The sequence below is a fragment of the Orbicella franksi genome, chromosome 12, assembly GCF_964199315.1.
Source record: "Orbicella franksi chromosome 12, jaOrbFran1.1, whole genome shotgun sequence".
NCBI classification, from domain to species: Eukaryota; Metazoa; Cnidaria; class Anthozoa; order Scleractinia; family Merulinidae; genus Orbicella; species Orbicella franksi.
The window spans coordinates 14,646,262-14,670,399 of NC_138156.1; the positions used below are offsets into that span (position 1 = coordinate 14,646,262).

At 39.0% G+C, this 24,138-nt stretch overlaps 2 protein-coding genes and 1 pseudogene across 6 annotated transcripts in view; 1 reads left to right on the forward strand and 2 right to left on the reverse strand.

The window, feature by feature from the left end:
• The first annotated feature begins 1,023 nt into the window (after positions 1–1,023).
• Positions 1,024–15,641, forward strand: LOC145462246 (uncharacterized). Its single transcript, XM_081445750.1, has 3 exons — positions 1,024–1,085; positions 1,843–1,908; positions 14,775–15,641. The coding sequence occupies exon 3, from the start codon at positions 14,964–14,966 to the stop codon at positions 15,639–15,641; it is 678 nt and encodes a 225-aa protein (XP_081301876.1). The 5' UTR covers positions 1,024–1,085; positions 1,843–1,908; positions 14,775–14,963.
• LOC145462245 (uncharacterized) lies at positions 2,564–7,739 on the reverse strand (annotated as a pseudogene).
• The window catches only part of LOC145462394 (uncharacterized), a 238,699-nt gene continuing 230,140 nt past the window's right edge, over positions 15,580–24,138 (reverse strand). For all 5 annotated transcript variants that reach the window (XM_081445910.1, XM_081445911.1, XM_081445909.1 and 2 more), the window contains 2 exons: positions 20,318–20,383; positions 15,580–20,106 (listed from right to left, as the gene is read on the reverse strand). In XM_081445910.1, coding sequence (XP_081302036.1) covers positions 20,050–20,106; positions 20,318–20,383 — 123 coding nt within the window. In that variant the 3' untranslated portion in view covers positions 15,580–20,049. The remainder of the gene's footprint in view (positions 20,107–20,317; positions 20,384–24,138) is intronic.

Genomic DNA, 24,138 nt, shown 5'->3' on the forward strand with positions numbered 1-24,138 from the left:
ACTTACTATTGTAAACGTTAGAACTGTTTCAAATGTAAATAGTCTCGTCTCCTCTAAAACATGTCCCAAGAACTAGAAGCGACGATTCGTGACCTCTAATTGAATTTACTCCTTGTGAAAAACAAAAGTATCAAGTTATCTTTGTAACTAAAAATAAAAATCTCTCGTTGCATTTGCATACTACTAACTCACGAACTGTTTCAAACCTCAAGGCTCATCTCGTTCACGACTAAAATCCTCAGCCTAATCCACAGAAAATGTCGAACTAAGCCCAATATATGAATACTTCCTCCTCTTTTATAGAAGAATAAATATGGCCGTTCTAAACTGTGTCGGATCAAATCTTCTCACGTACCATTTACCTTTACAACAAGAAATTTGATTGGCTGTTTATAGTAGATCCAATCTGATTGGTGTGACATACATACATCTCTCACTCACTCATCCATTGACCCGTCCATAACATACCCGACGCACCGACTGAGGGTTTTTTTTTACAAAAAAATAACTCAAAAAGCGTTTGATACCATTGAATGGGACTTCGTTAACAGCTGTCTTAAAAAAAAAGTTTTTAACTTTGGACCCGACATTCCAAAGGATGTTACTAAAACTGGTAACGGGGAACGGGGAACGGGGAACGGGGAACGGGGAACGGGGAACGGGGAACGGGGAACGGGGAACGGGGAACGGGGAACGGGGAACGGGGAACGGGGTACGGGGTACGGGGAACGGGGAACCGGGAACGGGGAACCGGGAACCGGGAACGGGAGTCTGGGAACGAGTGTACAGCGGTAACCCGCCTAAGAATTCAACATGGCGGAGAAAGGAAAAGAAAAGGGAACAATTTGGGGAAATGTAATGACGTGTCACGGTTGTAAACTTTAGTTTCTACCGGCTGTGCCTCAAAGTCCAATATGGTACTGAGAAAAACAAAGCATGAAATAGCGCCTGGGGAGAAAATCGAATCGGTATTATCACATGCTACCCCAATCGGTCAGTACAAAATGCAGACTGCAGACCGGGTAAAAAATGCAGACTAGTATTTGTTTGGTTACGAAATTACGGTTGTAACCTCGTTTAAGGAGGTAAGTGGTAAGTTGAGCAGCGCGAGTATTGCTGGTTTCCAGTGTCATGCAATTCAAAATAAAATCAAAATCAAAATCAAAACCGGTCAATAGATAAAGTCCAGAATCTGGGAAATGAAAGAAGGTAAATATGCAAAGACTCTCGCCAAAATTCTGGTCACAGCAATTTTTCTTATGCGAGATATGCGGAGAAATTTTTTACCCAAATTTATAGAGATTTGTATGGAGACGCCATGCTGGTGCCCATCGGTACGGGCACCAACATGGCGGCCGGAAACCAACAGAAACATCTGTCACTCAGTTTTGCTACAAAAACGTGAATTTATCCCTCGAGAAACTCAAAAACATTAAAATAATACTTTTTCTGAGACATGAACTGTTCAGATAGCCAAGTTCCCCGAAATAAGACACGTTTTTAACCATCATGACAGCTCTCTAGGCCGTCACGTAAATGCCGCGTCACGCAAAAGCTTAGAAATTCAAGCGTAGTGTATCACAAAACCAAACACCCATTCGGAGCGAAAATTTGAATGAATATTAGTTTTCAGCTGCTCCTATACATCATTTAAGTAAAATCTCAGGAAGATCAATAGTTTTGTAGTTCGAATTTTAGTGACATCATGTGAAAACCAGCTATTAAACGTGGCGTCGGTAGAACAGATACGTGGTAAGCGGAGTGCTAGACTGAAAGGAATGGCTTTTTTAGTATGTAAGGGATGACAAGATGAATAGAGTAGATTTTGGTGTTTGTCTGTAGGTTTGGTGTAGAGGTCAGTGGATATACTACCGTCGTTAGTCAAAGAGACACTAACGTCAAGAAAAGGTACGTTAGTAGAAGAGTATGAACTGGTGAATTTAATGGTGGAGTGATTGTTGTTTAAGATACTGGATAATCGATGAAAATTTTTAGGTTGTCTTGACCTTCGGTCCAGATCATAAAAATATCATCGATATATCGTAGCCAAGTGTGGGGTTGAAATGGTGCATTTTCCAAAGCATTGGCTTCGAAATAACCTAGAAAAAGGTTAGTATAAGAGGGGCCGTTTTAGTACCCATTGCGGTGCCGTGGATTTGAAGACCGAAGACCTAAGACCCAAAAACGAAGACTTGTTTTTTTACAGGCCTATCAAACCAGAGACAGTCAAACCGGGTCAACGCTTTTCTTCGGACAACAACTGACGCGAAATTAATGGGGTCTTCGTTTTGTAGATAGGACCGGCTCGAACTACAAAACGAAGACCCTCACTAAAATGCTTTGTTCGTTGTCAGCTGACGTGGAATCAACGGGGGCTTCGTTTTGTAGATAAGACCGGCTCGAACTACAAAACGAAGACCCTCGCTTAAATGCTTTGTTCGTTGTCATCTGACGCAGAATTAATAGGGTCTTCGTTTTGTAGATAAGACCGGCTCGAACTACAAAACGAAGACCCTCGCTTAAATGCTTTGTTCGTTGTCATCTGACGCAGAATTAATAGGGTCTTCGTTTTGTAGATAAGGCCGGCTCGAACTACAAAACGAAGACCCTCGCTTAAATGCTTTGTTCGTTGTCAGCTGACACGAAATCAATTAATGGGGTTTTCGTTTTGTAGATAAGGCCAGCTCGAACTACAAAACGAAGACCCTCGCTTAAATGCTTTCTTCTTTGTCAGCTGACGCGAAATCAATGGGGTCTTCGTTTTGTAGATAAGGCCAGCTCGAACTACAAAACGAAGACCCTCGCGTAAATGCTTTGTTCTTTGTCAGCTGACACGAAATCAATTAAGGCCAGCTCGAAGACCCCATTAATTGATTTCATGTCAACTGACAACGAACAAAGCATTTAAGCGAGAGTCTTCGTTTTGTAGTTCGAACTGGCCTTATCTACAAAACGAAGACCCCATTAATTCTGCGTCAGATGACAACGAACAAAGCATTTAAGTGAGGGTCTTCGTTTTGTAGTTCGAGCCGGTCTTATCTACAAAACGAAGCCCCCGTTGATTCCACGTCAGCTGACAACGAACAAAGCATTTTAGTGAGGGTCTTCGTTTTGTAGTTCGAGCCGGCCCTATCTACAAAACGAAGACCCCATTAATTTCGCGTCAGTTGTTGTCCGAAGAAAAGCGTTGACCCGGTTTGACTGTCTCTGGTTTGATAGGCCTGTAAAAAAACAAGTCTTCGTTTTTGGGTCTTAGGTCTTAGGTCTTCGTTTTGTAGACACCCTACATAAGGGGCATGAATTTAAGCCATTCAAGCAGGTATCGTGGAAGGAATGAAAGCAACTTTTTAAAACCATCCAGTCATCATTTTGGCTAGACATCGTACATTCAGGTGAGTCACATTGCTTTAAGTTGCATCAGGGTTAACCTTACCTTGATATCCAAGAGGCAAAGCAGTACTCTTGATGGGATTGTTGGCACAGATTGTTGGAAATTTTTACTTGAGTAGTTTTTTTTCCATTTGACAAGAATGAACTTTGTCCTGGTGTTGTAGCGATTCTTGTTAACATAGAACTAAGTACTTGAGCACATTTGACTTTGAGAAACTGTAGTTGGTTCTGGGAAAATGAAAACTGTGATGGTGATGTGAAAGCTGATCTAAAGGTAGCTTGTTGTTACGTAGATTCAAAAATTTGTTTGGCTTTATTTCTTAATTCATCAGCACTGTCAGAGGGCTTCCGTTTGGGCACATAGAATGCTGTGGGTGTTTTCGACAGGATACTCATCAAAAATTGTTATGTAGGTACAAAGTAGTTTAAAAAAGGTGGAGTGAATGCTTTCCCCAGTGTGAGCACATGTTAAGCCAGACAAGCGGAGCTTTGTTGTAATGATGACGCTTAAGGTCATTCCTCACATTTGCATTGCGCATCCTTACTGCGCATAATTTATGGCGTCATTAGCGCGCGCTCGTGCACGCGCATATTGAAAACATGACGGATTTGCCTTGATATTGAGCTCTTTCAGTTGGAAAATGGCTCTAGCTCACCAACGAGCACGGGCACCCCAATTTTTTTTCCAGTCATTGTAATCAACTAATCATAAGCTTCGCGTGAGAAAAGACTGATCTAAATTCTATTGCTGAAAATTTAATAAATAAGAAAAATAGCAGATACACTGTGGTCTTTTCTATTTTGCAGTCGGTAACCACGTCAAGAAATTTAATTCAAATTTTAATCCAGGATTTAGCTTTTTGTCTGAATCAAACTTAAAATGTTTAGTTGTGTCCGACACAATGTATTGACTGTAGTTTAATGCGTTTTCTTATGAGTCTGGGCTCACAAAGATTTTACAATTACTGGGAATGCGTTTTTATCATAAGCATTAAATAATGCCAAAATGGGGCATTTTCAATGCCTCACTGCTCCTTAATGAGCATGGGCACCCCCCTTTTTTATTTCAAAATTGAAGTTATCATATGACAAATATTCAGTGGACAAAGTTTGAACAAAAATCTATTGTCACTTTTATTTCAGGGGAATTACCTTAAGGCAAGTGAACATAATCCAGATTCGAATCATAGCTCTGAAGTATTCTAAAAAATTATTAAGTTTAAAAGAATTGCTGTAAATAGAAAGAACTAAGGGCATGTAGTTGTCCAAAAGATTAAAAAGTGTTCCATACTCGGGATCTTTAAATCGCCAAAACGTTTTCATCATAGATTCTCGTATTAATGTCCATCCTCCGTAAACAATTTCTAAGAGCAAGCTGATCCTCCAGGGTTTTGGTTTGTCTGCCAGTTTTGATCGAGTAAAAATTCTTCCATACACTGTTTTGAAAAATGGATGGAAGGAAGTAATAATGTGTTCTCTACTGTTCAAGGATATATGGAGAGGACCTATCATTGGAATCACAGAGAGGATGGAGGGCTGAGAAGACAAGTTTACCGGCAAACTTTGCTCATTGTCAGAACCAGTGAAGGATGGATAAGAATATGCAGAATGATCTGATGCAGCTTGAGGGTTTTCACGGTTGACTTGATGAGGTTACTGATAGCTGATAAACGTCTTCACATACTGATATATGAGCGAACTTAAGCAGCGACGTTTTTGAGACGCGGACGGCAACCGGAAGAGGAGTGGAGCTAATTCTGGCGCGCTTCTGACCTGTGGGATCAACTGGAAAGTCGTCGTGTTTGTATTTTACACCAAACTTTCCTGACCAAAAAGCTGTAGTGAACACCTGGAACGAGAACTTTTAATTTCCGGTTTGCGTCCGCGTCGCAAAAGTGTCACTGCTTAAGTTCGCTATTATTTGGGGGCTGAACAACTGACATGGCCAATCACCAGGCTGAAAAATAATTAATTTTTTTGCATAATCACCCAAACCAGCACTTAGTGCTATGTCATATGCTGTATTAAAGTCCTCTTTGGACTTAAGTTGTAACTCCACAAAGTCAACAAGGTGAAGGTCATCCATTTTTCTCATTGTTTGCACATTGTTGTTTTCAAAATACGGATGGGTGTTGAGTCGCTGGCGTTGATGTTCTGGGTTAAAAAAAGCCTCGGTAAGCCAGTTTGGCATAACAGAAGCATATGAACTGCTCATGTTTTGCATACATGTGCAGATGTTATAATCTGTAGGCATGTGTTTATACCGATGCCATTTACATCATGCATGATACTGGCCTGCAGCACACTTACGGTAGGTATGTTTTTAAAAGCTTTAACGACTATTATACACATAGACTTTGCTTTGGATGCCTTATCTCCCTGTGGTCTTCTTTTGGTGTGAATTGAGGTGAAGTCATCTATAATCAGGACCAAAAGCCACTTGTTTTCAATCGCATCTTTAATTAAATGTTTGAATGATTTGCAATGATTTTCAGACAACGATTTAGCAATGGTGTTCACTGTCCTTCTAGCACAGGAGAGACCACTGATGTGCTGTGTTTCCATACCTTCTTGATTTATATTATAACTCCTAAGGGAGTGGTCAGTTTGAAGTGTATTGCATGCCCAGGCCCGTAGCAGGGAGAGGGGCAGGCGGGGCTCGAGCCCCCTCAGAAATTTTCAGACTTGACTTAAATTCTGCTACAAAAGTGGGCAAAAGTGGAACTTTGCCACTAAAATGGATAGTTGTCGATGGAAGCTACAGTTTCAAAGTATTGTCGATCATAGGAAGATTATGTACTGCTGTTCTTATGTGCAATTTGGAATTGCGTAAAGGAACAAAATCGTATTTTTGCTCTGCCAAAAACAACCAACAGCTTTAAAATATTTGCTTATTTTTCATCAAAATAGACAGAAGCAAATGGATCGAAATGCACCAATGACAATCCCTGAACTTGACCTCTTGAACTTTATTGGTTTCCTAAGAGGTCCGCCAGTGTAAAATATACTACTGTACTAGAGTGAAACTTAGGTTTTTGCGCTTTTATATTGAACGTCTCACAATGTCTTCGTGGACGTAGCTAATGACTTCGTTGGGGAGAAAGAAAACGGAAAGCAATTGTTTGGCAAATTTCCGCGAACGATATCTCAAGTCAGAGTCAACACAAACGGAAAATTAGAGACAAGAACAAAAGTTATTGTAGACAAATGTAGTGATCTGACATGTACCAAGAACTATGCTTTAACCGAGGGACCGAAGCGGGGGTGGAGTTAATGGGGGCCACTCGCTCAGCCCCCCAGGGCCTGCCTACAGAATATATGAAAGAATTAAACTAATTTCAGACAAACATAATGTTCAAAATATGGCTTGTAAGGGTCACTGGGGGGGTCATAATTGTGTTAATTTGTGAAGAGTTGACCTTGTTGCAATGCATTAGATGAAGATTCCTGTTATGTGCATGGAACTAAATTTACTTTTATGTATAATCACTTTTTGAATTTTGGTAGCTTTTGCTTTTCTTATGTGAATCATGTTGTTTTTCAAAAGTAGCCTTTGTTTACCACTAATTCCGTAAGGGAAAAAAGCGTTGTTGTGAGAAAAAGGTCAACACTTAGGCTCGATTACCAGCCGCCGTTCGGGAAAAGAACCCGCGCTCCTCCCTCGAGAAAGCGGCGGAAATCGAGCCTAGTCAACACTAGGCTTACATTCATCAAAAGCCAGCTTACTAAGCTCAGTGGGTAACTGCACAGTCAACCTAAAATACCGCAGCTATCGGTACAACTTATTATTTATTTCTTCAGTGAATCACAGACTCTGGATGGATAAAGCTTCTATGTAGGTGGCCATTGTATACTATTGTTTGTACCATTTTACAGGTTTTAGCAAAATTATACACGTCTGAATTTTTATTAAAATGCATCTTTATTTACTTGTTTATTTCTTTATTTTATCAGTTAATTTGAAGCTAATTCATCTGATTAGGGTTTGGGAGCAAATGTAGCCGAATATTAAATTTTAGACGCTTGGAATTGCTAATTTCTTGCTCAAAATTGTACTGTCCCTGTGAGCAACTATGGTTATAAGTTTCCTCTTGCTGGTTTGTTGTTTATACATTATTTAGTTTTAAAGACCTTTTACCTCAAAATTTCAAATGATCCTTTAATGTAAAGTTTTCTGGCATCACAGTTTTGTTTATTTTTAAAGATGGTGTCTACACTCAACTACACTACTGATTACAGCTGAAAGTGGAATTCAAAGGCAGACCAAGCAAGCAATTTTACTTACTCTGTGACAAAATCTTCAAATTTTCCTCCATTTCTAAAAAGGACTCCTTTGGTATAACTACCATCTCCCTATCATTATCTGCACTAGCTACACACTGTTTCAGAACCTGACATTGACATTACGGGTCCTCCTCTCTTCGGAACTTCAAGCCCACTGAAAATGTTTGTTTTACATTTTCATTAACTTGTTTACAAATAAAGCTTGGCACTATCAATGAAAATATGACACTTCTGTAGTTCTAGCTGCACGAAGCAGCGTTCAATCTTTATTTTCACATCACAAGTGTAAGTAAGATTTAAGAAATTAAACGTGACAAAAACACTAACGTGGTGAAATGTCTTCCCATTGGTTCTATACTGCCGGAGAGCTTTTTTGCAGGCTTCACAAATGTCTCCCGATGTTTTCTCGAGGAAACCAAAACAGGCTTCCAAGTCGGCGTTTGACTGCACACTGTCTACACTACGGAATGGAGTTCTCTGAGACGTTTTCCCGCAGATTATACACCCATGCTTCGACCTTTCTACACTTTCCGTCACGTTTACAATCAAGCTTAGTACATACACTTGCAAAAGGAAAAACAATTTTGTTTGCACCGCCTTTGCGCACAACTTCGTTTTGGTTTTGAAGAATGGCGGGAGTTCGATCACTCGCTTTGTGCAGGCGCGCACCAGCGGCTACACTCATCGAAACTCAAATCTGTTGCATGTGCAGACAGAATGCCCCTCTTCCACTCATCCGCAATCTCGTTCCCAGAGTCTTCGTTCCCCTTGACCAGCGCTCGGAAAACGAGAGCTCTTTAAGCAACCATTTCAGGCATGCGCCATAGATGCAGACTGCGCAGTGTAACCGGATGGGAAGAATCACCAGAATTCGGTTATTTCAAAATGGTTGCTCCCAGAGCTCTCGTTTTCCGACCGCTGGTCAAGGGGAACGAAGACTCTGGGAACGAGATTGCCTCATCAGGGGTGCTTACCATTTACAAAAACCATCCGGTTGGAAATTTCAGGCATAAACATTAAACAATTAAATTGAACATTGCGGAAGAGGGAATCGCTATAAAGTATATCCACATCAGCTAGAGAGACTTATAAGAGCAGAAAAATAGCACCAACCCAAATCACAGCCCATATTTTCTGAAGCTTCCCAAACGGAATGGCGCGAACCATTTGATTTTCCAACTGGAATTTTCGGTTTCCCCATGTAAATGGTAAGTACCCCAGGTGTTAAATCTATAGCGGAGTTCTGGCGGCTCCAAGGGCCGCCAAGCGGAGCTCCACACTCATATAGGAAAGAAAAGGAAACCCATGCGTTTATTTTCTCATGGTTATCATGGCCAGCGGTATTGCTCGTGGGCGCGTGCGCACGACGACGGCAGCAGAGTTGCCCAAGATGACGGCCATGCTCCAGATAATTGGTTGAAAGAGACATTCAGCCTTGGTTTCTAACGTAATTTTTTGATATCGGACATCCATGTTATGGCCAATTGACACCTGTCAAAACAAGGTTTCTGCTGACCAGTATCATGTGACCATATCACGGGATCAAGTTTAGAGCTCATCGAGGTCACGTAGATTTTTGAAGTTCACCGCTGAGCAAGTGATGGTTTTCAATTGGACGGCGGGCTCACGTTAGGTTAACATGTTGTAAACAGGGCTGGGTTGCTCGGAAGCCAGTTAATGCTAACCAATGATTAAAAGTTAACCGAAGTATAATTTTTCTTGTACACAAATGTTTTTACTGCTTTTGTTTGGTGTATTTTGAGATTCAAACAATATACAGAAAACCTCACCGCAAAGTTAAAAAACTCAAATGAAAATTCTCGCTTATCTAGGGTTAGCTTAATCGGGCTTTGAATAACCCAGCCCAGGAACTCCGCTTTTAGGCTTGGCTTAATCTATATAATCTATCTATTATCTGTTAACAATTTTACAGCTCAATAGCGAGCTCCGTTTGGAAACCAGAGCATTTTGAATCTCAGGGTTATGGAGGTGCGTGACACAAGGCTACCAAAATATATACTTATCTCATGATTTTGAGCCTTTTTAAAAGTGAGAGCATTGGGAAAAGTGCCTATGTAATAGCTTGTTTGTTCAGTACTGATAATCAGTCGCCTAGATAGCCAAAGTTCCAGATGTTTACACTATTCCCAGCCACTATATTGGTGTATCACGGATGTACTCCAATATGGCATTTTCATACTGGGCTCTGTCAATTTCTGGAAACATTTCGACAAATATCTAAAGTTTGGGGAAACGCACAGCCCTAAAACTTGGAGAAGTGTTTTATTTAGTTATCTTCTGTAACATCACAATTTGTTAGCTTTTTCCACTAGATGGTTTTCGATTTATTTTCGAGTTATTTTTTTGTAAAAAAAGATACCTCTTAGTCGGCGTGTCGAGTATGTTATGGACGGGTCAATGGGTGAGTGAGAGATGTATGTCACATCAATCAGATTGGATCTACTATAAAGAGCCAATAAAATTTCTTGTTGTAAAGGTAAATGGTATGAGAGAAGATTTGATCGCGACACAGTTTAGAACAGCTATATTTATTCTTCTATAAAAGAGGAAGTATTCATATATCGGGCTTAGTTCGACATTTTCTGTGGGTTAGGTTGAGGATTTTAGTTATGAACGAGATGAGCCTTGAGGTTTGAAACAGCTCGTTAGTTAGTAGTATGCAAATGCAACGAGAGATTTTTATTTTTAGTTACAAAGGTAACTTGATACTTTTGTTTTTCACAAGGAGTAAATTCAATTAGAGGTCACGAATCGTCGCTTCTAGTTCTTGGGACATGTTTTAGAGGAGACGAGATTTGAAACAGTTCTAACGTTTACAATAGCAAGTGTAGATGACGATTGTTTTGTTCTTGTTGCATGCAAATATAACGAGATATTTTTATTTTTTACTTACAAAGGGTAATTTGACACTCTTGCTTTTCACAAGGGAGTAAATTCAATTAGAGCTGACGAATCGTCACCACTCTTTCCTACGAGATGTTTGCTATCTTTAGTTACAAATGGTAACTTAACGCTGTTTTTTATATGGGAATAAATTCAATTAGAGCTGACAAGTTATCAGCTATTGTTCCTAGGATATTAAACAAAAAAAGCTTTCATTTCTGGACGGTTTTTACATCTCTGCAGTAGCAGTTTATTTTTATTTGATGGGCATTTTATGACATTCTTTTCAGTCCGATATTTTTAAAGGTAAAAAGTATCAAAACTGCTCAAATGTTCCTTGAAGACTGCGTGGCACCAAGTTAAAGTGCAATTTGATTAAATCAGACATTCAGTGCGTCAGAGAGCTTTTTTTTCTCTTTCTTTCTATTTTCAGTGAAGTAGTGCTCTTGTGTTGTGTTGTGTTGTGTAAAAAGGGAAAACTTACAACTCGTATAAAATGCGAAAAGGTCTCTTAATTTGAGTATTTTTGAGCAAAACCTCCTCTTGGGGGTTGGAAGGGCTATGTGATCGGCGAGTGAGGGAGTTATGCATGTGCACGTGTCACAACAATCACAGTGTGGGTTTTATCAAAGAACGAATCACAGAAAAAAATAAGATGGTATCTACATTAATCTGGAGATGTGTCAGATTACTGTAGTTTGTTCAGCCAAACATTTCATCGCTTACCATTTAGCTATCTTGCCATTACCGATGTAACATCGTATGTACATCATAAATTCCCAGTTTCTTTCTTGCTGTACATCGCAACCAAAAAAAACCTGTCAAATTAACCAAATTATTACCATAAACAGCTCCATGAATACTCCTATCTCCCAGACTTCACAAAAAAAAACTCTTGCACGCGTTGCGTGCCTATGTTTTTATTGCGTGACAATGAAAACGATCTATCAAATCATGAATCCCAATTGCAACGATGATTGGAAGGGAGATAATCAACTGGAACAAGATCTTGGAGAGTTTTTTTGCCCAAAACGTGAAACGAATAGAGATCCTTGATTTTGTGCAACAAACGTTTCCTCAATACCACTGGAGTATAGTAATAATAGTAATAATTAATATTATTATATATAAAAGTCAGTGGTATACCGAGTGGTAAAAAATTGATAAAAATGATATGATATCCTCACATGTGAAGATATCATGTTTGATAACATTTCTCTTTTTTCCCTTTAACTACACTTAAATTTGTTGGTGTATGATCGAAACATCTTCGGATCTTCTTCGGAAAATGTTTGGAAAATGCTCGGAAACGTTCGTCTGGCCTTCGGAACAATTTTGGAAAATATTCAGAAATCTTTGGAAAGTGGTCAGAAATCTTTGGAAAATCGTAAAAAACGGTGTCATCAGCATGTCTATACAATAAAAAACAACATTACATGTTAGCTCGAAGATATGAATTTTGTTCTCGTGGCAAAAACGACATCTCACTTGTGCGCTGCGCTCACTCGTGACATATAGTTCTTGCCACTCGAACATAAAATTCATATCTTCTTGCCACCTTGTAATATCCTATATATTATAATAATAATAATAATAATAATAATAATAATAATAGCAATAACAATAACAATAACAATAATAATAACCACCATAATAACCATAATAAAACAACTCTCTCAGGACCTGCTGAAGCATTTCGAGGTGCTTAAGAAATGCAGAAACAAATTTGACTGTTTAGTGTACAAAAAGCTTTATATATAGGAGCTTTAAAGCAAATATCAACGTGCAATCAGACTCCATTCTTGTGAAAGTATTTTGACAACCTTCGCACCCTTTATGTTAATTATTTGCGCCAAAATTGCTTCAAATGCTCTAATTTGCATGATCTAATATATTTTTTCTTGATAATGAAGTCATGCGTACTCCGAAACATTGGATTTTATCGTTCGTTTTACCGTTTTATGTTTATATGGGTGTAATTTATTGTAAGCATAATGTATAAGTCCACAAAAAAAAAAGCCGACGGATCGCAAAATCGGAACGTGAGTGCAATCTACTATAGCACGTAAGAAACCTTGCTGCAAATGGAAATTAAAGTGTTCTACGAGCAAATCCATACATTTCCCAGTGAATGATGATGCACATAAACTTAACTTTGCGTAAAATGGAATTTCTCTTTTCATAAAAAAACATAGATCCGCAATGGGGACATGTGTGGCTTACAAGTTATTCTAGTCATACAAGTTACTTCATGGACGTCAGGCAATACTTGTTAGAACAGCAGTATTTGTAGTTAAGTGTCAGTTCAAGATTTGAATAATTATAATTAGAAATGTCAAATGAACTATACCCAGAAAGCAAACAAGTTTCCATTTTTAGTGCAAAAATCGCAGTCATATAATACTTGACCTAGAAATGTAAGACAATATATGTGCCCGCAATGTTAATTAACATAGTGATTTCACGAGCTTTATCTACTGGTTAGCAGAATTACTTCAAAAAGTTTACAGATGATGGTAGGACATCATTTGCATAATCTGTGCCACAACTAAAACCCTTAGATTGCTTACACAATCCCCCAGTTAAAGACTGTTTAACAGAAAATCAATCTAAGTTATTGAAACTAACAGTTACAAGCTGCCATTTGCATTATTTGAACTCACAGTTCCATTTTTAGTGCATTCCTTGCAGTTATGTAACACATTTTCTTAGAGATGTCAAGTGATGTATGCACCCACAAAACAAAAGAATTGTAAAGTGCCTATGAAGTAAAAAATAATTGCTGCTTATTTGAAAGGCTTTTCAAAATAAAGAAGAATGGCACTTTTCTTTTTGGAATATCTTTTTCCCTTTTAGAGATATTCATGTTTTTGTATTATGCAAATGAGGAAAGTGATGAGGTCATAATTAGTTCCACTTAAACAATAAAATACTGAATCAAGAATATCTCCAGAAATATTGGAGTGTTCTTCAACCTTGGCACCAGAAATGTATATCACAAAAGAAACAGAATGACACCTACAATGTTGTCTCCAGGCCAACACTCTTGGCTCCAATCTCTTTCTGTAAAAAAACAAACCCTCATTTGCAACTTTTTAAAGTGGGACAGACGGTCTTACTCGGAACACACATGGTTCCCATATTGTCTTAACTCTCCCCATTAGATTGTTGGGAGAGGATGATCCTTGCTTAAGATAAAATCTGGGCATTTTAGCCTTAATTAAAACAAGACCAGCGGCATAACTGTTGTCATGGCAATGGCACAACAGGTGTCGTTTTGTTTCTTTTGTGATGTACATTTCTGGCGCCAAGTTTAAAGAACACTGCTTTAATATTTCTACAGATATTCGTGATTGACTGTTGTACTGTTTTCGTGGAACCACCTATGACTTCATCACTTTCCTCATTTGCATAATACAAAATCATAAATATCTCTAAAACGAAAAAAGATATTCCAGAAAGGAAAACACCATTCTTCTTTACTTTGAAAAGCCTTTCAAATAAGCAGCAATTACAGATGATTGATCAACCCTAATTTGCATAACAAATCGTACCTCGTTTATGCAGTCCACGGGTTAAAAATGGCTTCTTGTGCTTGATTTATATTAGGGATGAATAATCTGTTAATATGAACTTAGGCAAGTCTTTTTAGCACATCTTGGCATGAGGACGGGCACCAGAGAGATCATCTGTCAAGATAAAGGGTGCTTTCGATTATACCAGAGCGACTGGTCAGAGACCAGTGGGAATACACGAGGAAAACGGAATGACATTTTCCAATCAAACCAGGCCAACTAATAGGAATGGCTCTTAGCATTTTTATTCCTTTTCCGAATTCCCTTCAAAAGTGAAGAGAAGTAGGGCAATGAACCAGTCTGTCAAAATAAAACGGCAAATGTTGGTCAGAATACTTCGGTTAGAAGGAACCGAAATGGACCTTTCCAGTTGATTTCCGACAGAAATTTCTGGAATCTTTGACATAATGGAAAGCACCCAAACTATCTGCTTTGTTGTGCCTTGATCCATGATTGGCTAAGATGATAATCCATTTGCGTGTATAAATCAGACGAATTGTACGTTTGGACGGTCAAGTGTATCAGCATGATGAATGATTTGACAAGACAAACTATCTGCTTTCATACATTTTGGACAAACGAGACCTTACTATGTCATACTTTGTCTGGTTTTTATACTAGATGAAAAAGACAGCAGATGCATAATCTGTCTGGATAGATTCTACTTCGTCATTGGTCAATGTTGCTAAGGAGTCACGTGAGATATGCGCGTGAAACTAGAGCGGTCACTTGCAAGCGAACTTTGGAGTAGTTGCCGTAGAAATATTCATCATAGCGAAAACAAACCATCCAGAAGATCCCGACGAAATAATGAAGGAAAATCCCACTGAGGAAGTCGAAGTCGAAGTTCTAGAGGATCCTGCACTCGACAATAACGACTCACTATCGAGAGTACTCACTAATTTGAACCAAAACATGGATCACATGGCAAGTTCATTGTCCGCCATGGGTGAAGCTTTTGTTGCTTTGTCGAAGCAGTGCCCAGCGAAGCGAGACACTCGCTCTGGGACTTTAGACCCTTTAAATGGGGAAACAAAGAAACCTAGAGTTGATGCCGGTGATGCTGTTGAAACTGGCAGTGAAAGTGATGATTCGGATGTTCAAGAGCTTCTTGCAACCAGCGCTGAGAACGACTCCGAAGGTGCCAAAACGTTGTCCGCCAAAATGCAGGACTCCTGCAATAATGAAGGCAAAGACGATCTTTTAAAGAAATTGGCCCTTCAAAGTGTAATAAGTCTTATTACCCCTAACTGCTATATGGCCTCTGTTGACCTCAAGGATGCATATTACTGTGTACCTATTGCGGTTTCCGACCAGAAGTACCTTAAGTTTGAATGGGGTAGCAAATTGTATCAGTTTACCTGTTTTCCTAATGGTTTAGCTTCCTGCCCAAGGAAGTTTACTAAACTAACGAAGCCAGCCTGGAGATCGGGCACCACAACCCAGTACCAAACTTACTACAAGAAGTGGGAATCATTCTGCTGTTGACGCAAAATTAATCCCCTTCAGGCCACTTTACAGGATGGCATAAATTTCCTTGGAGACCTCTTTGCTACTGGTGTAGGATACAGCTGTATTAACACTGCACGTAGTGCCCTGTCCTCTATTATTGTGCTTCCTGGGAGTGTTTATTTTGGTAGCCATCTGCTCGTTACCAGGTTTGTGAAAGGCGTTTTCGAAAGTAGGCCTTCCCTTCCGCAATACAAAGAAATATGGGATGTAAACTCTGCCCTAAAGGTACTTGCCACCTGGACTCTTGGAGTGGATTTAAGTCTGAGAGATCTGTCCTGGAAGCTTACCATGTTGCTTGCCCTCTTGTCTGGCCAGAAAGTACAGACGCTGAAGGCGCTTAATCTGACCTCAATGACTTTAACTGCAAACACGTGTATTTACCACTGAAACACCACTCAAGACCACTTGGCCGGGCAAGCACCTAGGTCGAATTGAGTTTTTGGCATACGAAGAACCTGTGTGTTGTACAACATTTGCACGCCTATAGCGACAGAACATCTCACTTAAGAGGAGAAACTGACCAGTTGCTGATTGGCTATCAGAAGCCTCACAAGCCTGTGTCAACTGACACTATCGCTCGCTGGATCAAGAATGCCATGGCCAAAGCAGGAATTGACACTAGTGTATATAAAGCACATAGCACAAGAGCAGCTGCCACATCAGCAGCAAAGGGGAAACAGGTTCCTATTGACACTACCATGTCTGCAGCAGGTTGGAGTAGTGAGAGCACCTTTGCTTGGTTTTATGACAAGCCCATCCAAGACACTTCCGCAAATTTTGGACATGAACTACTGCAAAGTAGCTGTTAAATGCTTTTCACACAGTTGTTTCAACCAGAATTGTTTACCACATTGTTACTGTTACTGTAAGCTTACTTGAAGAGACATGACATTTTGATGTGGTGTGTACCTAGTTACAGCACCCTATTGTCATCTATATTGCATTAAATAGATTGATGTTCATGGTTTTGCTCATGATCATGACACTTTTAAGTCTCATGTGACTCCTTAGCGACACTGACCAATGACGAAGTAGAATTCTAAAATTAAATGAAACTTACCTAAGTTGAAGTTTGATTGAGATTCTACGAAGTCATTGGTCTGGAGCTAAGGAGTCAGGTGCCCTCCCATCTGGGCTACCCACCCTACTGATTTACAACAGTCCTGATCATTCGCCTTTAAAGTGTGACCGCTCTAGTTTTGCATGCATATCTCACTTGACTCCTTAGCTCCAGACCAATGACTTCGTAGAATCTCAATCAAACTTCAACTTAGGTAAGTTTCGTTTAATTTTACAATTATGTCCCAGGTATGAAAAAAGGGCCATTATGACCATAACTTGCCACAACAAGGGCATGATCCAAACAATAACAAGAGTGATATGGAGGGATGTTCAAGCATGCCCCTGGTCAGAAAATACAGCTTAACTTTTCCTCAAAATTTTGAGAATTTCTGGTGAAGGGTTTGCATTTTCGAATTTTGTGGAAATTTTTCTCACGAAATTTCCTTACCATTTGTCCCAATGTCAAAATTCTAGATTTTTCGGTTGAATGGATTAAAGCACTTCTCGTTTTCTGTCCATGTCTTGCACTGCAAGGCACAAATCTATTAACAAGTATCTAAAATTACATTTCCAAGGCATCCAAAAAGTTAAATTTATCTCATTAACAAGTGTTTTTCCTTTCACCCAATATACCGTATTTACTCAAATAAGCACCCAACCTTGAATAAGTGCCCAATTCCTGAAGGCAGTAAAAGTTAATAAGCGCCCTGCCTCTCCCACTCAAACTTGGATAAATGTCCATCCTTCTTGACGCCTGCAACAGTCTGGATAGAGAGTTAATTATTTGTTCTTTCAGAAGCTGCGCATTTACACTGTGGCTCCTGATGGATCTGAAGATGACCAAATTCATTTCCCAAAGGAAAGTCAGCCTTGTCATGCCAGCCTAGATTGCCTAACATCCTTCCAGCAAGCTTTATCTGCTTCTCTGGCTACTAACCCATTTGCTCACGTTAAGATGTCAGACATTGAGGAGGCAGCACCAGAAAATTCACTTACTGATTTGAGTGATGATAAAATTGAAATTGAACTTGAATAAGTACTTACAAGAGACTTTCCCGAAGACAGAGTTTTCTTCAGAGTATTTTAAAGAAACCTTGCTTTGTTACATCTTCGCATTTTGTTATCACCATTTATTGTTTTGTTGCAAAATAAACATACTACACTTGCTGAAAATGGTGAAAATTTAATTTAGCCCCAACCTCGATTAAGCTCCCACCTTGAATAAGCACGCACTCTCAACGTCCAAGAATTCAATGAGCACTCAAGGCAGTTAATCGAATAAATATGGTAAAAGGATTGAGACCTTTTTGGAAGGGGGGTGGGGGGGGGGTGCAGTGACTGAGTCTTTGTTTGAGGGTGTATACGCCACAATTAATTTTTGACACTTATTCCCAGTTAAATTTACTGACACAAATATAAGAAGTTGAAAGTAACTCGTAGTCCCCTCGTCAGGGACCTAAATATCCCAAATGGCTGTTACTCATATGCAGACAGGCAAAATATTTTCTTTGCATGACTTGCTCCAATGTTTGATATGTTTGATCATCGTCACCCTTTATTTGAAGACCATAATCTCCTCTAGGCTCATCTTCAGAGCAAAAACGTTCTTTGTTCAATGTATTTCAAAAAATACTATAGAAATAAATAAACTTATACATATTAACTTCAAATGCGTTTCCACTTTCTTTGCATAATTACAATAACGATATAACAGTGCACTTGGGTCAATACCTTAGCAAGAAAGTTGCTACATTGCTACATAATTTAAATACAAAGGCTGTTTCAGCTACAATAAATATGTCAGATGCATGGTGTACTGAACATAAACTAAAGATATAAGTACAGTTCAGCTCCGATATAACAAATTGCCACAGGAAAACATTTTTGATCCAGCCAATTCTGCATAAAAAGAAAAGACTAAATATTGCAATAATAATGTGGATCAGATATTAAACCAGTATGGGGGTGTCTCTAAAATGAAGACCTCTAAAACGAAGACCCTAAGACCCCATAATATTCTAAAATGAAGACCCCCTAATTTTCTAAGCATTTTTTTCCTTTAGTGAAGTTTTGCTCCTTCTTTATGTGGCCAATTTTGATCATATTGGTGTCAATGTTTTATCCGCCATCTTGAGCTGAGTAACCAGGCTCCCACACTTGGCCGGAAGTTAGGCTACCCACCGATTTGCTTCCTTCTGTCAATCATGTGGAGGAAGAGAGAGCGCGTGCTTTACCATCACAGAAAAGACAAGAAAGTGGTCGCATCATGTGAAATAAAGAATGTTACCTTGTATTGTACTATGGTTTAGGTATAAGTTCATAGAAGATCAGAAAGTATGTATACTTGGAAATTGCCGGAAAGAGATCAACGAACCCATGTCAGTTCCGACTAGTGTAATGACGTTTTGGCCTATCGCTTTCTTCAGATAAAAAGCTATGAACAAGATAGAAAGATTTGCAAAGTCGAACTAGTTAAAACACATTTACTTGCCACTCCAAGTTTCATGCTTCTTGCGAAGCAATCATCATATATATAGTCAGTGTAAAAGTAGTTTATGAATGGACGCCGAAGCCTCCCAGGTATGCAATCTTTCCGTGTAAATCTGTAGATAGCCATAAATGACGGGACTCTTGACTGTTTCCTCGATTTAATACTGACTAATACTTCATAATGAATAGAACTAAACATTTTTTGCAGACTGTTTTGAACGCTGACAGAATTATTTATACTTTACCGTTTAAAAGTTTTTAGAAAGGTTCTCCCAAAATAAGTCGGCTTTGAGTATATAACAAAATATCTGGCCCCAGTTGTTCAAAGGCTGGATAACGCTATCCACCGGATAAATCGCTATCCAGTGGATAACAGTTAAAAAAAAAAACCAGGCTATCCACCTTTCGAACAACCCGGGCCTGAATTTTAGCACCAAATGGAGGTTTCATACTACAAATGCCACTACCGGCCAAAGTGTGAGAGCTTGGTTGCTCAGCTAAAGATGGCGGTTAAAATCTTAACGCGGTTTAATTTTGTTGTTGTTGTTATTGCGTTATTGGCCGGATAAAGAAGGAGCAAAACTTCACTAAAGATAAAAAACGCTTAGAAAATTAGGGGGTCTTCGTTTTAGAGTTTTTGGGGCCTTAGGCTCTTAGGGTCTTAGATCTTCGTTTTAGAGGTCTTCGTTTTAGAGACATCCCCAGTATGGCCATTTTATCGGAGTTATACTGTAATTGGTAATGTTAAATCATCAAGTATCAATATGGTTATTACCCATTATTAACAACCAATAATACTCGTTTAGATGAGAACAGCTTCTTCAGAATACATTCAAGGAAACAGCAAAGTGTTGAACGCCATCTTAACGTGATCTTCTGTCTGCTTGCGCTTATGAAAATGAAAACAAAAATACTTCAGGTTGACATTTATACACACCCACACACCAACAACACTTTGCACTCAAACTACACTCAACCCCTATACTGTATAAATCATTTACAATGTATATGGGAGTACTTTAACGATGGTCTCTCCACATACGTGGTGATATTAGACATTTGGTAGGAGAACATACCCATAAGGACAGCTTTTTACTTACGGTTTCTTGAAGAAATTTCTTCTGTAATTTCAGCATCTCTTTTTCCATCTCAGTTCGTAATGTTGCCTACAAAAACATTTGCACTTTAAAAAGGAAAAAGAATTGAGCCAAAAAACAATTTAACCATTACTTTTTTATTGATGTAGTTGTACACGTTCACAAGAATGGAGAGTGCTGTATCCAGGTAGGAAAGAAAGGGAAGAGGGAGAAGGCTGGCTGTTAAATTGATACAACTCTGTGGCAATCCCAAAAACTGATTGAGAAAAGAATCGATTTATAATTTCCACGGAACATAGTGCAGTTTTCGGTTCATATATTTGGGTGAAAAGGGTGATGGACAAAACACTGACCCCTAGTCCATGGACTACCCTAATGGACTACCCTAAAATGGACTACCCCTAAAAAATACTATTTCAGATGAGTGGTATGTTAAGAAGCTACAATTATACACTTACAGTGCACACTCACTCATGCCCTTTACGCCTACGTGGCATGTAGGGCAGCAATATGTTCCCTCCACATTTGTCGGTCCCTTGCCATAAACTTGATGCCTTCCTAGGTCTTCCCCATCTCCTTGATTTCCTTCTCCACCATCCGCCGCCATGTGATCTTAGGGTGGCCCCTCTTGCGTTTTCCTTCTGGCGTCCAATGCAAAGCAGTTTTCGCAATACACTGATTCCAGAAAAAACCGGAAGTTGCACCGAAACGAGGCTTAATAGCCCTCGCGGTAATTAAAGCAACATGGCGAACGAAGAAGAAAGGCCAATCTCTCTTCTGATGATATTCCCGGCGTCAGTGTGAGCGAAGAACATTGAAAAATTGACACTCAGCCAATCGAAATTCTAGCTTAAAAGTCGCCGTATAAATCAAAGGGGCAAAATAAAGGAACTTTTAGATGGGTATGTTTTCCATCCTTCGATTGTGTCGATCTCCAATATGCACAAAAACAACCTGTTCTCACCATTTTCATTGCCTAAAAGAACTTTGTTCATGGTCGGTTTAGGAAAAAGAATCTGAATGAAATGAAAATTGTAAAAGTTTACGATCCTGACCCGAAGAATGCTTTACTAAAGCTACAGCAAGAGATTGAAAGAACATACGGAAGTAAATTTAAAAATTGTGTCGGATATCGGGAATATTGCAACAAAACACTTTAAAAAATTTCCTACGGCTGATTCATTTTTCACTGACGACTTCAGTCTTCTCAAGTTTGAGAACACCCAATCTCTCTTCATAAATTAACGATCGGTGTTAGGGAATAAAGGGAAATCCTTTTAAAAGTTCAAAAGATGCTAATCAGAGTATCAAACAAGACCACGATCTACTCGCCAAGAATGGTATAAGCAAGGGTTCGGTACAGTGACAGCATCATTGCGTTACAGGGTAGGACGCAATCACAAAGCTGATTCATCAGTCAAATCACCAATAAAATTATCAGTGACGTGTACTACAGTGTAACAAAGACTCTCAGTCACATGCCATGAAAGATGGCCCTGAAAACTAGCAACTAGTAATGAACAAGTACACTGAAATAATGCATCAACAGGGATCGACGAAGGTGCAAGTAACAAAATGCTTTTTTTTGTTCAAGAGAAAAGGGAAATTTTGGGGGCCTCCCCAGGGTCCCCCAGCTGGACTGAGGTTACAGACCCAAGTAAGGGCAATCTCCATGAAATAATTTAAGCTAGGAATGTCATTGTTATGGATAGTGAGACCCTGAAAGATTGCCTTATAAAATCAATATGCAAAATGTTTGACACTGGTTTAAAAGTAAACAAGAGTCATATGAACTTCAGTTTATGACGTACAATGTACAACAACTACTCTTTGTTGTGAACAGACTTTGGAATGTCCTGGCTATAAATTGAAAGTAACTGCAAATTTTTAATGAGCAAAATGCCTTGGACATAGAATGGTGGAAGGAGATGCTAAAGAATATTGAACAATTTATGATAAATATATATATGAATTGGCTTACCTAATGCTTAGAGGTGGCCTCACACAATGTGATTATTGCTAAAGCCAGAATAAATAATGTATATCAAAGGTCCAAAAAGTTTGTCCAGCATCTAATATGAGTGAATTCAGCTACTTCCAGTTTTTCTCTGGTGATGAATATTTGAATAAATATTTCAAAATAGTTCAAAACAATTGGGAATCTACAAGATCATACAATGTAGGAAATTCTCAATGAGGTCAAATTCAATTGCACTTTTATGTTATTAGCAAAATCATACACCAGCTCTACCATGTGTCCTTCTATGTTACACCCTGTGCCAGAAAATAGAACATGAAGCCAGATAATGCACAATTTCAGTACGGTGGAAATCACCAAATATTTAATTACCACTGATGAACAATATCATGTACTCTGTTTAAAGTCACTACCAAATGACAAATAAACATCAGATAACTTTTTTCTGCCAGTTTACAAGCAAATAGCTCACTATCCAGGGTTGATTAACAACTCTACACAACCTTAGTGGAGTTACACCATCAAATACATGCCATCCATTTATTCTCCTAATAGCCATTTCAGCTTGTATTCTTACATTTGCAGTGCTGGTTCATGGTTGGAAAGCAGTCTTCCTTAGAAAATTGGTATTAAAATTATAGTCAGTTCTGATTTACTTGGTTGCATAGAATGGATGAAGATTATAACCTTCCTGCTTGCCAGTACAAGCTGTCTATCAAATCTACGACATTAAGGAAAATTCCTACTAGGCCTTAAAATGTACTGTCAGACTTATTCAGAGTAAAGTTCACTTTTGGATGTCCAGGTCTTGGGTGTCTGACCTGTTATCTCTCTGCAGTCTATTCTGCACCTTATGTTTTCAAATTCAGCCTAGGAAAACTTCAGGTAAATAATTAATGGGCTGGCTCCCCAACATCAAGTACAGGAAATTGGCCCATGCAATAATTTATCTGACACTACTAGTTCTGAAACATTAAACCTAAAAGCCAGATCTTGCTGAAATATTAAGCAAGTAAAAAATATTCAAAATTCATCAACGGCTGTATTTAAATCACTAATGTCCTTCCACATTCAACATTGTTTTTGGGAAACTTTTTTTGTTTACCTCAGAGGCATGAAAACTGATTAATTCCTAAGTTGATTGAAGCTGATGGGTATTCATATGCCAGACTCAGATGCATCACATGTTTTGCTCTACACAGAGATTCCTCATCAACTTTTGCCCAAGGGAAAGCCGAGGGTACGGCTCCCAGTTTCAAAAAGTGTACTCAGTTTAAAATCACTTGGCAAGAAGTACTCGGAAAAACAAAAATTATTTCCTACTGAGGTAAAATAGACATCTCCCCTTTGCATAAGTATTTCCCACTTTTTTCTTCTTTGTTTATCTGGCTAGCTTGTCCGAAGGAAACTCAGTCGGTTTTTGCTTCGATTATTAGAGTTTGCAGCCGCACAACACTTATGTCCAACTCTTTTCCTTTTCTTTACCACATTTGCTCCAGACAAGTAGCTCTAACCTACATACATTCGAATTTTTTCGTTCTTCCCCAGCATTTCGTCCACCATTTTGAAAGCTCGAGGGCTATTAAGCCTCGCTTGCGTGCAACTTCCGGTTTTTTTCTGGAATCGGTGTATTGAGGCTTCTTGGCGAGCGACATGGCTGATCCACCTCCAATGTCTCCTCATCAGGATGGTAGCCATTGGTTCAGTTCCACACCATTCAAAGAGATCATTATTTGAGATGACATTAGGCCAAAAGATGCGTAGGATACGCCGAAGGCTCTTGGTGTGAAATGTAGAGAGTTTTGATAAATCCTTCTCTGTTAAGCACCAACATTCTGAACCATAC